Source organism: Pteronotus mesoamericanus, unplaced genomic scaffold (assembly GCF_021234165.1).
Source record: "Pteronotus mesoamericanus isolate MK-2021 breed Mesoamerican mustached bat unplaced genomic scaffold, CSHL_Meso_final scaffold_651, whole genome shotgun sequence".
Taxonomy (NCBI): domain Eukaryota; kingdom Metazoa; phylum Chordata; class Mammalia; order Chiroptera; family Mormoopidae; genus Pteronotus; species Pteronotus mesoamericanus.
The window spans coordinates 1973623-1988041 of NW_026555325.1; the positions used below are offsets into that span (position 1 = coordinate 1973623).

Below are 14419 nucleotides of genomic sequence, written 5' to 3' on the forward strand. Positions count from 1 at the left end.
CAAGAAGATGGAGCACTGTGTCTGCATCTTGATTATGGAGACACACTGAAAAATGGCAGGTCTTTTTTAAATTAAATTTATTGGGGTGCCATTGGTTAATAAGATAATATAGGTTTCAGGTGTATGTTTCTATGATACATGATTTGTATATTGCACTGTGTGCCCACCATCCAAACTCAAACCATCTTCCGTCACCAAATATTTGGCCCCCACTGACCCTCTACTAACTACCCCCCGACCCCTTCCCTCTGGTAACCACCACACTGTTGTCTGTGTCTATGAATTTCAATTTTTTACTCCAAATATGAGTGAAATAATGAGGTTCTTACCTTTTTTCTGGCTAACTTATTTTGCTAAGCATAACATTCTCAAGGTCCATCCACGTTGTCACAAATGGCAGTAATGCATTTCTTCTTGTCTGCATCTTGATTATGGAGAGAAAGTGAAACATGACAGGTCTTTGTAGCTCAATTTCATGTAACTCAGTACAGTGTTTATAAGTGAATTTAGCCTATGGGGCGACCAAGAGATAATCATTATAGGAGACTCCAGTGCAAGTCCAGGAAAAGAATATGTACTCAAATGAAATGCTTTCATCCTTTTATCAAGAGCACTGCCAATGTAGGATCAGTGTTTATTATATGAAAGCTGGAAGTATAACTTATGACAAACCTAAGATAAGGGGTCATACTTTGTTTACTGACTAAAAAGTGAATCCATGTTTCCTTATATTTTAAGGCTTCAATTTTGTTTTGGAATTGGCTGCATAAATTTTTCTAATATCCTTAGTGATTTATTTGTTTTCAGGCTTCAATAGCATAGAATACTATTCAGTCATTCACTTACTGTTATCTACAATGCACAAATATCTGGCATTTCTAAGATATGATATAAGATAGAATTCTACCATCAAAACATTCAAGGTGAGTGTATGTATTTGGCATGCACACCCATGTACATTTGCACACAAACAACAAAACAGTAGCACAAAAGGTGTTAAAAGCTTTTTTTTCAGTCAGTGACAATACAACCTTATAGTTTTAGAAGAGGAGGACACAAAAGTTGCTAGTTGTAAAGGAGAATATTTTTAAAGACTAAGGGGAAATTTATGAATATTGGAAATGTTCTGATCCTTGAAGTGGTAGACAATGTATAAATAGAAAGGAAGGGAAAGTTGAATATCTGAAGGAAAGGCAGATCTTTTTGGAAGAAGAAATGAACAAAGGACAGTTCTACTGGCAAGGGAATAGTTGGCTCCTATCAGACCAGAAATCACATTACAGGAGAGCCCTCAGTTCGTGGCCTCTATAAAAGCACTGTAACCTGAGCTTGACCTTTGCCACTGAGGGAATGATACCATTACTCTTATAGACTTAGTGGAAGAATACAGAGAGAAGCGGGGCTGGCCATATTGCAGAGAGCTGATATTGGGTTCAGGGAGTATTTATTGTGAGTAACGCTAAAAAAGTTAAATAAAGTAGGCAATATCGGTTCCCTAGAAAAATTAACACCTACTCCTAACTGAAGTGAACAAAGGCCCTGAAGTGTTAGCCACCATCTCCAGAAAGTCTAAAGCAATAGCACCACAAGTATTTCTAAGCTCTTTTGTGAATGTATGAGTGAGTGTGTACTGGGTGGGTGTGGGCCCTCCCACCCCACTGAGTACACAGAAAGTTGGCTTTACTAAGGTTGTACATTCATTCCAGCAATTGCAGTTCAGTTAAATTTTAGTAGATATCAGAGTATGAATAAAGAACTTGGGAGTGATTTTACTGGTTTTTCTTTGCTATTTCTACTGAAGTATGACATAAATTTTACTTACCAGCATTGCTTATTTAAATAACACCATATCCTCATAAAGACACCCTAGGAACACTCTTTTTTCTTTCTATTGTTGTATTCATCGAATTGAACTATTTGATAGACAGGTTTTTGTGTGTGTTAAGCATGATTAATAATAATGTCACTACTAATTAATTGAGCAATTCTTTTTCTGTGAATATATATACTTCCCATTTTCATCAAAGTATGATATGCTCCATAGTAGAATGAAAATAATACATTTTATTTCCTGATGATGAAAAAAATAGATGATGGGAAACGACCAGTCACCAACCTTGTCCTACTCTGCTAAATAACCCCCATCCCAAATATAATCATTTCTTAATAGTTGCTGTGGCTTTTTCCCCCCATTTCCATTACTTTGACTGGGTAATTCCTCACATGGTTCACAAATATTAACACTATATAAGGAGATGTATAATAATAACGACAAGAAGCCTTAACCTACCCCTACTCTCCTGAACCCCTTCCTTACCTCCTGCCCTAACATTGGCTACTGCTTTATTAGTTTCTATCTGTCCACTGTGTCTTTATATCAATACAAACCAGCCTGATTATATATTGTTATCTGTCCTCCCTCTCTGAGGTTTAGCTCCTAGTGCTACATTATATATTTTTCATATATCACTTATATAGCCATTTCTCAATCGAAAATGTGCATTTATTGATTCCTTTCATGAAAGGATTGAATCTAGCCCATTTACACTACTTCCCCTCCTAATTCCCCACATTGTTGACTCTGTATCTTATTTTTTTATGTGTAGATTGGCTTTCTGACCCCCTGCCTTGTTAGACAAGGAGGTCCAAGCCTCCACTTTCTCTTCTTCTCCTTATATCCCCGGTCCTTTGCCCACTGTGCCTTCACCTAATGGTGGCAAGAATGATATGTACATTCTGTTCCAGAGCCCATAGTATCCATGTTTTGTCTACGTATTGTTTATAAAGATTTAAAACTAAGAGAATGTTTTAATTTTTATAACTATGTAAATCAGTGGGGTCCAATATCAGTCAGATTCTTCTTCCTTCTTAAATTACCTGTTTTTCTTCTTCTCCCTCAAATATTATCATGTCTTTTCTTACTTTCTTTAGGTATTTGAAATTTGGACAATCTCTGTGTTTGCATGTTCTAAGAGACACGTGACAATTACTTAACTATTGTAGAATTCTGTTAATAGTCAAAGATGTGCAATATATTTAAGTGGTCTTCACTGGTTTTTCTTTCCCAGTTTTTCTATATATTGCCTCATATTTCCCTCATTCTTTTGAAGAATATCACTGATTTAATATATTACGCTGAATAAAACACTTTTCAAAAAATATATGCTCATTCTGGAAAAAAAATCCAAATGTTTTATGAACTGATGCTGATGAAGAGACACTTTCTTGACATTGTCTTTAGTTAGTTTCAGGGATTGTTCTTGTCCTGGCTTGGAGAAAAATAGTGTCTGGGAGCAGGGAGCTGAAAAGTCTGTTTCATCTCTGGCTGTGAGCCCTTGGGCAAGTATCTTCACCTTCTTGGGTCTCTTTTATCTCATCTAGTTAAAGGAAAAAAACAATGAGGGTGATGTTTTCTGTTCTGAAATCCTACAGTTCTATGTTAAAGCACTTACTTTCTCCAGCAGGCATTGATGTGATCTCTTCATCTTGACAGATGTCCAGATTCTACTCGGCCAGAAATGGTGCGCCCTTGTCCCCTCCCATGCAAAAAAGACTGTATTGTGACTGCGTTCAGTGAGTGGACACCCTGCCCGAGGCTGTGCCAATCAGGTAAGAGGATGCTGTTTTCTTAGTGCTTCATTTCCTAACCACCTAATTGTTTTCCCAACTGCAAAATAAGTGAGAGACTCTGGAATGTGGGCCCCCTTCTTTTTCATTTGCAAGCCACCTCAGGAACAAGGTTTGTAAAATTTGTAAATGAAGTCTTGGATTTCTTGATCCATCAGAACTAGGCAGGGAAAACATTCAGTTGCTTTGCACCATAATTTCACCTGTTTGTGCTGCAGAGGTACTCATCTTCTGTTAACCTTGTTGTGCCATTTTGGCATTTTGAACCATCTACATGTGGTTCATTATAAAACATCATTACCATAATAATTTCTTTGTTGCTCCTGTATGCTTGGAGCCTGACTCCAGGTATTTTCTTTGGAATATAGGACTTTAAGTACTATGCTTATGTCACTGATGAATATAAACCTGTGGACAATAGTTCTGAAAACTTGAATGGATAACAAAATTGGCAATATAAGATTTGTATTTTTTACTTTTAATGGCTGTGCTTTATACACCTGGGTGTATTTGGAGGGCTGTGATCCAGGAAACTTAGTACCAAGTTCTAATAAACACACAGGAGCACTTCGGTAAAAGACCCTCTTTCTTAGAACAGGTATATCCTCCCATGATTATGACAGCTCCCTGATGAGCCAGTCCATGTGGAGATATAAATACTCCTAACCCCAAAGCTCTGGTCTAAGCCTAAATCCAGGAGTTAGTACTTTAGTTCCTGATCCTTAGTCTCACACTTTAGCTTTAGTTCTATAGATCTTACCATTGTCATAGTTAAAAAAAAAAGCACATTCAAGAAAAGGAAGGATTGAAAGAATATTAACCTTAGTGCCCAGAGTAGAGGAAACTGGGTCTCATCGACACATCCCAGGCCTTCTCTTGCTACCCATGTCCGCCTAAGTGAGGCATGGTCCTTGTAACTGCTGCACTAACCTCCTAGAGGAAGGGAAAAGGAAGTGTTCTGCAGTTCTGCAAAGAGAGAATCCATCACAGAGACTGAAATCATTAACATGTTTCTTTGCTAAACTCCAGGCCTATGAATCAGGGATCCCCAAAATTACTTGATTGTCACATATTTTCATGGGAGCAATATGACAATATGGCTAACATTGACATATTTTCTGACTGCCATTTAAACCACTTCTCAGTGATTGACAAAAGCATAGGGACAGCTGTTGAGTATTATCGTCATCAGAGCCTTAGTTTGCAGTAGTGAGGTACCTGCACAAAGTGTTTATAATGTGCAATTTCATCTTCTTAATGTTCCTTTGTCACAGCATTAGTCAAGTAGCATTCAATGAGCTTTGCTTATGGGTAGAATCAGAAACAAATATAGTGAATGCAAAAGATCAGAAACAAATATAGTGAATGCAAAAGAGCTTTGAAAATACAGTGAAATATTTATCTGATCTTTCAAGACATGGAAACAGCAATCTCGTCTAAAAATTCTCCAAGACTTATTTATGTGAATGAAGTTTGGAAGTAAGTGAAACAAATGAACAGGATTTCTTCAGAGTACTCAGGAGAATGGCATTTCCAGACAAAGTAGGACAGAAAAACTACAACCTATATTTTGAACCATTTGAAAGGCAGTATCTACAAAACTGGCTTTTGGAAGAATTTTAAGAGTAATGAACCTGAAAAAGATCCCAGCTCTTAAAGATAAATATTGGAAAAATTCACTAAGATAAAATAATCTGTGATGATGGAATTTTATTGAGGTTCAGCTATTCTTTTAGTTTCTTTCCCATGAAAGATTAGCACAATTCTTTTGTTAAATGCTTCAAAGAAAGGAAGGCTGCATTACAAAGAATACCCTGTTGGCAGCCAGATATGCCAGATATTGGTGGTGGAGCTGTAATGGTCCCCTGACACTTAGGAGGTATATTAGTTTTGCTGAGCCAGTGCACCCTCGTGGGGAGAGATTTCTTCAGCTACTGCTATTTCATATATTCACATTCGAGAAAATTCCCTCTGCTTCCTGAGGGTCTTCTCCTAGCACTGGCTAAGAATGGAGCATGTGAAATAATTCCTCTTCCATCAATTTGAAATTTTACTCCCATTTCCTAGAAATTCACTTAGTTATTTAAATGTTGGCATTGAAATAAAAATAGTTCCAAGCCTCTGTGGTCTCTTTTTGCCTCCAATTTTTCAAGTCTAGATAATTCTTTTCACAATCTGGCACCAAAGGGACCTGGAGGAGCAAATATTCAGTTTTCAGATTTCTTCTAGCTTTCCACTTTTATTCTATCTATCCTCATGTTTAATTATGCCTTGGGACCAGTACAAGGGTGGGCAAAAGTAAGTTTACAGTTGTGAGTACACAAAACAGTTTATTCTTGTATTATTATTTATTCTATTATATATTTTTTCATATGAACAACTGTAAACCTACTTTTGCCCACCTCTGCATATTATTAAGTTACCATGGATTGTTTAGGGGTCGGGAAGCCTATGAGGAGGAAATTATTGGAGGAAATGGCACCTGCAAACCTATGGTTCTCAATCTTTATTGCCTCTGAACTGGTTGGAAGCATTATTAAAATGTGTATTTTCAGTCCTATGACCAAAAATTCTGAGTCATTAACTATGGGATGTTTCTTAAAAGTTTGAGTCATAAGAAGCTGCTGCTATATGGTGATGTATTCTCCACTTATGATAAAAAAGGACCAAAGAACAAACACTGCTTGAACTCTGGATATATGGTATGTTTCCTCAGCTTCTTGAATGCCTTGTGTTTTTTAGAGCTCAAATGTTGTAGCTAAAAACATAGACGATGGAGCCAAATGGCCAGAGTTGAATTCCAAAGTTTGCTCTGTGACAGTAGGTACATTATATAGTCTTTCTCTGCCTTAGTTTCCTCATCTGTAAAGCACCTAAATAGGAGGAAAGCCGTTAGAACAATGTCTTGCATGGAATAGGCACAGGGCAAGCACTTCTCTAGTATTTCTAAGCCTTTTCACAAGCTCTGCATGAGGCTGGCACTGTGTTTAGCTGCCCCTCCTTCCTGAGCCCTCAGCCTGTACAGCGCAGGGACCTGCTGTAACAGCTTTCCTCAGGAATGCTGCTCTCATCTCCAAAACTGCATGAGACCACCCCGCTCCACTTCACTAACTGGGTCATTCCACAACATCCCACATGTTTCCTTCCTGATGCTCCTTTACTTTTCTTTCCTTGTGAATATTGACGTTGCTGATTGTAAGACTATAAATGCGGGGACCAACTCTGTTGTTTTCGCTGCTGGATCCTCTAACCCAAGCATAATATGGGGCATAGTTGTCACTCAATAAATATTTTTTTTGAATGGACAGATATCCTATAAAGAGAGAGGTGGGTATGGCTTTGAATCAAGGCAGTGGATTCTCTGTCTTGGAGAGTGTCCTTCAAAAGATGCTTTGAGAAATAGTGTTCCAAATCAGTACTTAGCAAACTTAACTGATTATGCAAGTCCCATGGGGACCTTATTAAAATATAGTCTAATTCAGTAGACCCGAGAGACCATGAAATTATATCTTTTGACAGGCTCCCAGGTGATACCTGAATGTAATTTAGTGTCTGTGGGGTTGGAGGTCATTAGAAAGTTTTGAGCAAGTCAATGAACAGTCAACATTACAAAGTAAGAATCATGGACTAGGGACAGACCATCAGGTGGGGACATAGGTTTGGTATGAGGTAGAAAAAAGTTGTTTAACCTAAACTGAGAGATCAGGAGAGGGACAAACCTGAGCAGGTGGCATCGTCAACTAATGAAGATGGACGAACTTTTTCTTTTTTTTTAATACCTGTGGTTTTAGGCTGGGTCATCAATGCTGAAAACAGTTTATTCCCATGGTCTCCAAAATTGCCGCATAATGGAATCACCTGGAGATCCCTAAAATACACAAAAACATTATGATTTAAAGTTTATGTGAATTCCAAACCAAATCTACTCCAAACCTCTCAGAAAGCCAAGGTAATTCCAGGGGGAGGAGTGACTGTACCTTAGCAATGGGAGGCTTGTGTCAGGTTTTATTTGGTCCCGGCTGGGTTCATGAGCTAAACTCTTACAATTTAAATGTCTTCAAGCCATGAACACTCTCTGACTAGTATCTGGCCATACTTCCTGGCTTCTTACTCTTCCTCACATGAATTTCTTCTGGAAAGAATAATGGTAGTCCTATGTTCTTCTTAGTAAACCAAATGTTTATCAAGTTGCGGTCCTGTTGTCTCTCTAGATTTTAAGTCCCAGTAATAACTTAGGCACATAATCAAGAACCATTCTTTGGTACATTTTTTTGCTATTTTTTCCCATTTTTCATTTAGCCTATAAAGTAAATACCTGCCTGAAGTACCCAATGCTGTTTGCTTAATAATAGCAACAGTTGTTAATTTAGAGGTTCTCAGATCTGCGGGGTTTTTTTCAATGTACAGATATCAGCCATGTTAGTCAGAATCTCTTCATGTTTAAGGGAATTTTGCAATATTAAATCTCTCCAGTGTTCTGGTCAAGATGGCGGCACAGGTAAATAGGGTCCTCGAATCCCCCCACAACCACCTCAAAATTACAGCTAAGCTGCACAACAACCATTATTGAGAGCACCTAAAATCTAGTTGAACATAAGTCATACAGCTAAGGATCTGCAGATAGGAGAGGTGAAGATGCAGAATAAGCTGATCCAACATCCATATGTGGTGCATAAAACTCAAGAGGGATATCCTGGCTATGGAAGCTCTCTTTGATGAACGAGGGGTCCCAGTTCCATAAGCGATTGTTATAAATGGGCAAGATTGAGAAATACTTATTTACTGCTTTATATTTTACAATATGTCTTCACATACACTTTAGCCTACGAGATCATTGATAATTGTTTGCCTGATAGTACTGGAAATTATTTATCTTGGCCTCTGCTCTCATTACCACCACATCTAATTTAAAGTCACAGATCAGTGCTGACTTTTCAAGATTTCTCTCAGGCTCTTTGTAGGGCCTCATTGTATCATTTCAACATTTAATCATATAAATTTCAGACATATGCATACATTAATACAATGTTAATATGAAACATTAATGATAAGTAGATATCCTCTTGTGTATCCCTCACCAAGTAAAAGTAATCCTCAAGACTACCACTCATGTTTTGTCTCTACTCCCATTTTCCCCCCTTCCATTGCCAGTGGAATATTTTGAGAATTCCCAGATGTATATACCACTTCAATGGAAAGAACAAATAAATAGGGGGTAAAGTTATTAGACTGGGAGGTAAAATGTGGCATATTCAAAATAACTGTTCCTATGGACTCATAGAAACCATGGAACTAATGATGCATTGTTTGTCGGTCTCAATAATTAAAGGCTGTATGAGCTGCTTTAACTTTCATCCTTATGGGGCAAGCTAGAGAGCAGTGTCATGGTAACAGGAAGGCCAAGGTCAAAAGCAAACTGCTGCTGGGAATTGGTAAGAAGCCTCATTTAGAGGTATCATTTGCTCCTGTGTCTAATCTTTTAGACTTTATGTCTTCAGTTTCCAGTATCAAATACAGGGTGGGGCAACAGTAGGTTTGCAGTTGTGAAGACGTGAAACACAGAGTTTATTCTTGCATTATTTGGTGTTGTATTATTTTCCATACAAACAATTGTAAACCTACTTTTGTAGTAATGTTTTTTCAATGCCTAGGTATAGTGGTTAGGAGCATGGACTCTTAATTTGACTTCCTTGGTTCAGAGCCCCTTTTTATGTCATATAGATCAATTTAGACTCATGTTAAACTTGCTGTGTCCCAATGTCTTCCTTTCCAAAATGAAATATTAGCACCTACTGCATAGAGTAGCTATGAGGTGAGAATAGAACAGATGGGAGAATGTCGTATATATGGAAATGTTTTGTTATTATTATTATATTAATTATTAATATGTAAGTTCCTTAAGATCAGAGAACTTTTTTATTGTGTTTGTGTCCTAGTATCTAGTCCTGCATGTGCTGACATTACAGCACTTGTTTCCATGTATGTATTCTTTAATCAGGTTATAAAACCTAAGGGAAGGGAGTCTTCTGGTTTCATTATGAACTTCTAATGGTTGTCATACTGTCTGGCACATGATAGGCACTCAGTAATTTTTGAATGAGTGAGTAAATGAATTCTATATATTTCCCACAGCAAGTTTTAATTCCTAAAGATTTTGTTTCCATGTAGATGAAATGAAATTAATGGGTTGTATGGTGGATGCAGGGCAATCAGGGAAAAAGATATTGGTCATTCAGAATTTCAAATAGGTCAAAAATACCCTCTTCTGGACTCGAGAATTTCTCCTACTCAAAGGCATATGATTACCACTCTTTCTTTTTATTTACCCCTTTCAACACATTGATTCCTTCTTTTTCCCATCAGACTCATCTGTACTTTTGTTAGTTGGAAAGTGGAGGATGAGATACTAATTTTCTCCCATATAATGAGGAGTCTACTGCTCTTGAGTAATTAAGATTTAGGGCCTGGATACTGGCCCTCCAAATAATGTTGAAGAGAATATAATAATCAAGTGAACAAGTAAGTAACAACCTAAGTCTCAGTTACCAAGTCTGTATATTTTGGATGTTATCTATTCCTAGCGTTCTTTGAAAAATGAAATAAGATGTGCATCTCACATACGAGGTCTGTCCAGAAAAAGCACAACCATTGTTAAAGTAACAGGACCGGTTTGTGTGACATCAGTGTAACCTGGCAGCCAAGGGGAGTGGGCTGTAGTGTTCATGCGTGAACAATGATGATCACTGTACTAGTCCGTGGGGGCCGTTGGTGCTAGTGAATGAGCACGTGTACTGTGTGACCATCACAGCCAAAATGACTGAGTACAGCAATGAATCTGCATCAAATTTTGTGTTAAGCTTGAACATTGCTCCATGGAATCTATTCGGATGATTCAGAAAGCTGCAGCTATGGGCAGCTGGTGATTGGCACCTTCATCATGACAGTGCTCCCATTTATATACTACATCTCATGCAGAGCTTTTGGCAAAACATCACATCACCCAGATGACTCAGTCTCTCTGCAGCCAAGATTTGGTGCCCTGCAACTTCTGCCTTTTTCCAAAACTAAAATCACCTTTGAAAGGGAAGAGATTTCAGACTTTTGATGAGATTCAGGAAAATACAACAGGGCAGCTGATGGCTATTGAAAGAACTGTGTGAGGTCCCAAGGTGCCTACTTTGAAGGGGACTGAGGCATCATTGTCTTATGTACGATGTTTCTTGTATCTTGTATCTTCTTTAATAAATGTCTTTTTCAGGGTGCATGGATGGATACTTTCTGGACAGGCCTTGTATATGTCCCAAGCCCAAACCCCATTATACAAAGTTTAGGAGCCTTTGATTTTCAAGCTCCACCAGGGATGACATGCTTGCTAAGCTCACAGATCCCTATATTGTCTTAGTACTCAATAAAAATTCCTGAAAATTTAGTAGGGCAAGTGACAAACACTTGAACATTTAGAGATTACATTTCTTAGTCATACTGCTGCCAAATTAAGGTGTTCTGCTAATAAAATTCATAAAAGACACTTTTCTCAATTCATGGGGAAAAAGAGATAGATAAAATTCTCTTAATTTCTTTAAATTTTTCCTCCCATGTGTTTTGTACCCCTTCTGCTCATCTCTACTAAAACCCAGCAGGAAGTGGATTTGATTTGGAAAAAACAAAACAAAAAAAATTTTTTTACAGCCTTACTTACACTTCTGCACAATAAATGTTAGTGCAAATTGTAGCTGATAGAAAGGTACTTGTGGTCCACACACTTCCTCCTGTTCTTTATTTCATCTTCCTTCTGGGCTAGAGATTGATATACATTTACAGGGACCTGGAGTTCACAGTATCACCAGCTGGGATTCTTTTTTACCTCCTACAATGGCCCCAGGAGGTAGGTCTCATTGTTTATGACTAACAAGTGAGGAACACCCAGCTCGAAAAGATGAAGTCACTGATCTAAGCTTACCCACCATGTCAGAGGCAAAGCCAGGGTTGGGATCCAGATTTCTTTGACTCCAGGGCCTGCCTGTTTTCATCCCTCAACAAGTTATTTCTCATATTCATAAGCACAGCTCATCTTGTTTGTTTATTACCAATTCAAAAATCTGAAGCCTGGTACAGCAAGGGAATATAGTCAATATATTAGAATAACTTTGTACAGTGGCAGATGGTTTCTAGCCTTATTGCAGTTTTCACTTAGTAAGGTATATGAATGTTGAGTCACTATGTTGTGCCCCTGAAACTAATAAAATATTGTATGTGAATTATAATTTAAAAGTAAATAAATCAATTTTTAAAACAGGATTTGAAGACTGGTACTCTCAAACCTGTGACACAGGCTTTGCATGTTACAGGTCTGTCATACATTGCTTTCATGCATGTTATCTCATTGACTGTTGGGACAGCTTGATGATAAATGAACAGCTGTTCCATTAGTCCTGCTCTGTAAATGAGGATCTTCAAGGAAGCACTCCTGGTCATGTGGTCCAATAGAGGCAAAGACCAGATCAAGATACCCAGTTTCAATTAAATGTGCTATATTGCCTTGCCTGCTGAACCTGTATAGTCCTAAAGAAAACAAAACTGGGCAAGTTCAAACTCTTTTCAGTAACAGGCTATAATAACTTCAACATTGCTTGGCTTAATCCCACTGCCACATTCTACAAAATTTATAATAGCTGTAACTTATTATGCATCTGTGCATTATCTTATTTCTTACCTCAGTCCTATACAAAAAGAATTATTACAAACCCATGTTACATATGAGGACCTAGAGGATTAATGTAAAACTCAAGATTGCAAAATTAATAAATGGCAAAATCTTATGGAACCCTAGAGTTTTGATTACTCATTCAGGAGTAAACATTTGCTGAACAATCACTATAATCCAGGAACTTTGTTAAGTACTATGTATATATTGTAGAGTCGTAACTGAAGCACAACATCCTTTCATTATGGAGAGTACAGTCTAGAAGAGGAAGATAGAGCAATTGAATGCATAATTATCCAAATGAATATGCAGCTATAAGATGTGGTGTGTGCTTGCAGAAACTCAGGGTGCTATGAGAGAAGGTAGTAAGGAAAATCAGAATTACCTTCTGTTTAGAATATCTTTCTCTTCATCTCTACTGTTTGCCCATTTTACCAGATGTAAATCCTTTCCTCTTCCACAGAATTTGTCCTGACACTCCTGCTGGAAATAACTACTCCTCACTCTCAAGTCCCATAACCCTGTATGAATGGCTTGCATTTTAGCTAATGGTGAATGTGTTTTGTTTCTTTTCTGAAGGAATGTGAAGTCCTTGAGGCCTGGGACCTTTTCTGTTTTCATTTCAAAGTGCTTAGTAATAAATGTAATACAGATTAGAATTCAGTAAATCTGTGTCAAATAAACAGATGCCAGTTAAAACCTACATGTCTAAGCAAACCTAACACACTGCTAAAAAAAGGTTGATCTGCCTTTACAGATAAATTTCTTTCATAAATGATTTGTGTGGCTTACCACAAGAACACACATGACAATGCTGGAGATAGAATATGTGAGATTTAGAATCAGATTTGTGCTGGTTTCCTTTCAGATGTGGTTAAAAAGGAAGTGCTTTCTATCCTTTTTGCATATTCCTATACTCAATTAATTCATTCATTTGTTTATTACATTTAATGAAGTCAGTTCATCATTATTTTTAATGAAATCTTATGAGTATCTCATGGGAAGCAAAGGCTATTTGATTGTTAATTTCTAAAAGGCATTTCTTACTAGAACCTCACATTTGAAGAGGATTCCAACTGAGGCAATATATCTATCTGGTAAAAGGGTTTCATTGTGTATTTTTTATGAAACCCAAGGGTATAATTTAAAAAAAAACTTTAAAAGAATATTTATATCCTCAATAGAAAAGGACTCATGACAATCCAGAAAGAATAAAGCAACTCAGTAGAAAATGAGGAGCTGATCATTTACAAAGGCAAATTGACACATCAGAAAACACCAATAGCCAATACGTAAATGATAAAGGGCCTCTCTTCCATTCTGATCAGGGACATGCAAATTATAACAAAAAAATAAAGATTTTTTTCCCCCATCACAATGGGAAACATTTAATTAAGTGACAATACCATGGGATTAAGTGACAATACACAGGGGGAAGGTGTATAAACTGGCAAAGCCCTAGTGTTGATTTGGGAACACTTGACAACAATCTTTTAATTTATATTTTATTGTTTATGCTATTACAGTTGCCCCATATTTTCCCCCTTTGCTCCCCTCCACCCAGCCCCCCAGTCTCTCAGGTAATCCTCACACCATTGTCGTAATCCATGGGTCATGTATGTATGTTCTTTGTCTAACCCCTTCATATTCTTTCATCCCTCCCTCATCTCTTCCCTTCTGACAGTTGTCACTCTGTTTCTATGCCACTGATTCTATTTTGCGTGGTAGTTTATTTTGTTTGTTAGTTTCCATGTATAAATGAGATCATATGGTATTTGTCTTTCACTGACTGGCTTATTTCACTTCACATTATAGTCTCCAGGTCCATCCATGCTGTCACAAAAAGTAAGAGTTCCATCGGTTTTTTGCTGCATAGTATTCCATTGTGTAAATGTGCCACAGCTTTTCTTATCCATCATCTACCGATGGGCACTTAGGCTGTTTCCAGATCTTGGCTATTATAAATAATACTGCCATGAACACAGATGTGCATATATTCTATTGAATAGATGTTTTGAGATTCTTAGAACATATTTCCAGGAAGGGAAAAAGGCAGTTCCATTTTTAATTTTTTGAGGAAACTCCATG

General features: G+C 37.5%; 1 protein-coding gene across 1 annotated transcript in view; it reads left to right on the forward strand.

Moving 5' to 3' along the window:
• The window catches only part of THSD7B (thrombospondin type 1 domain containing 7B), a 774554-nt gene that overhangs the window by 362187 nt on the left and 397948 nt on the right, over positions 1-14419 (forward strand). Inside the window, exon 9 of the mRNA XM_054562681.1 lies at positions 3494-3609. Within this exon, the coding sequence (XP_054418656.1) occupies positions 3494-3609 (116 nt within the window). The remainder of the gene's footprint in view (positions 1-3493; positions 3610-14419) is intronic.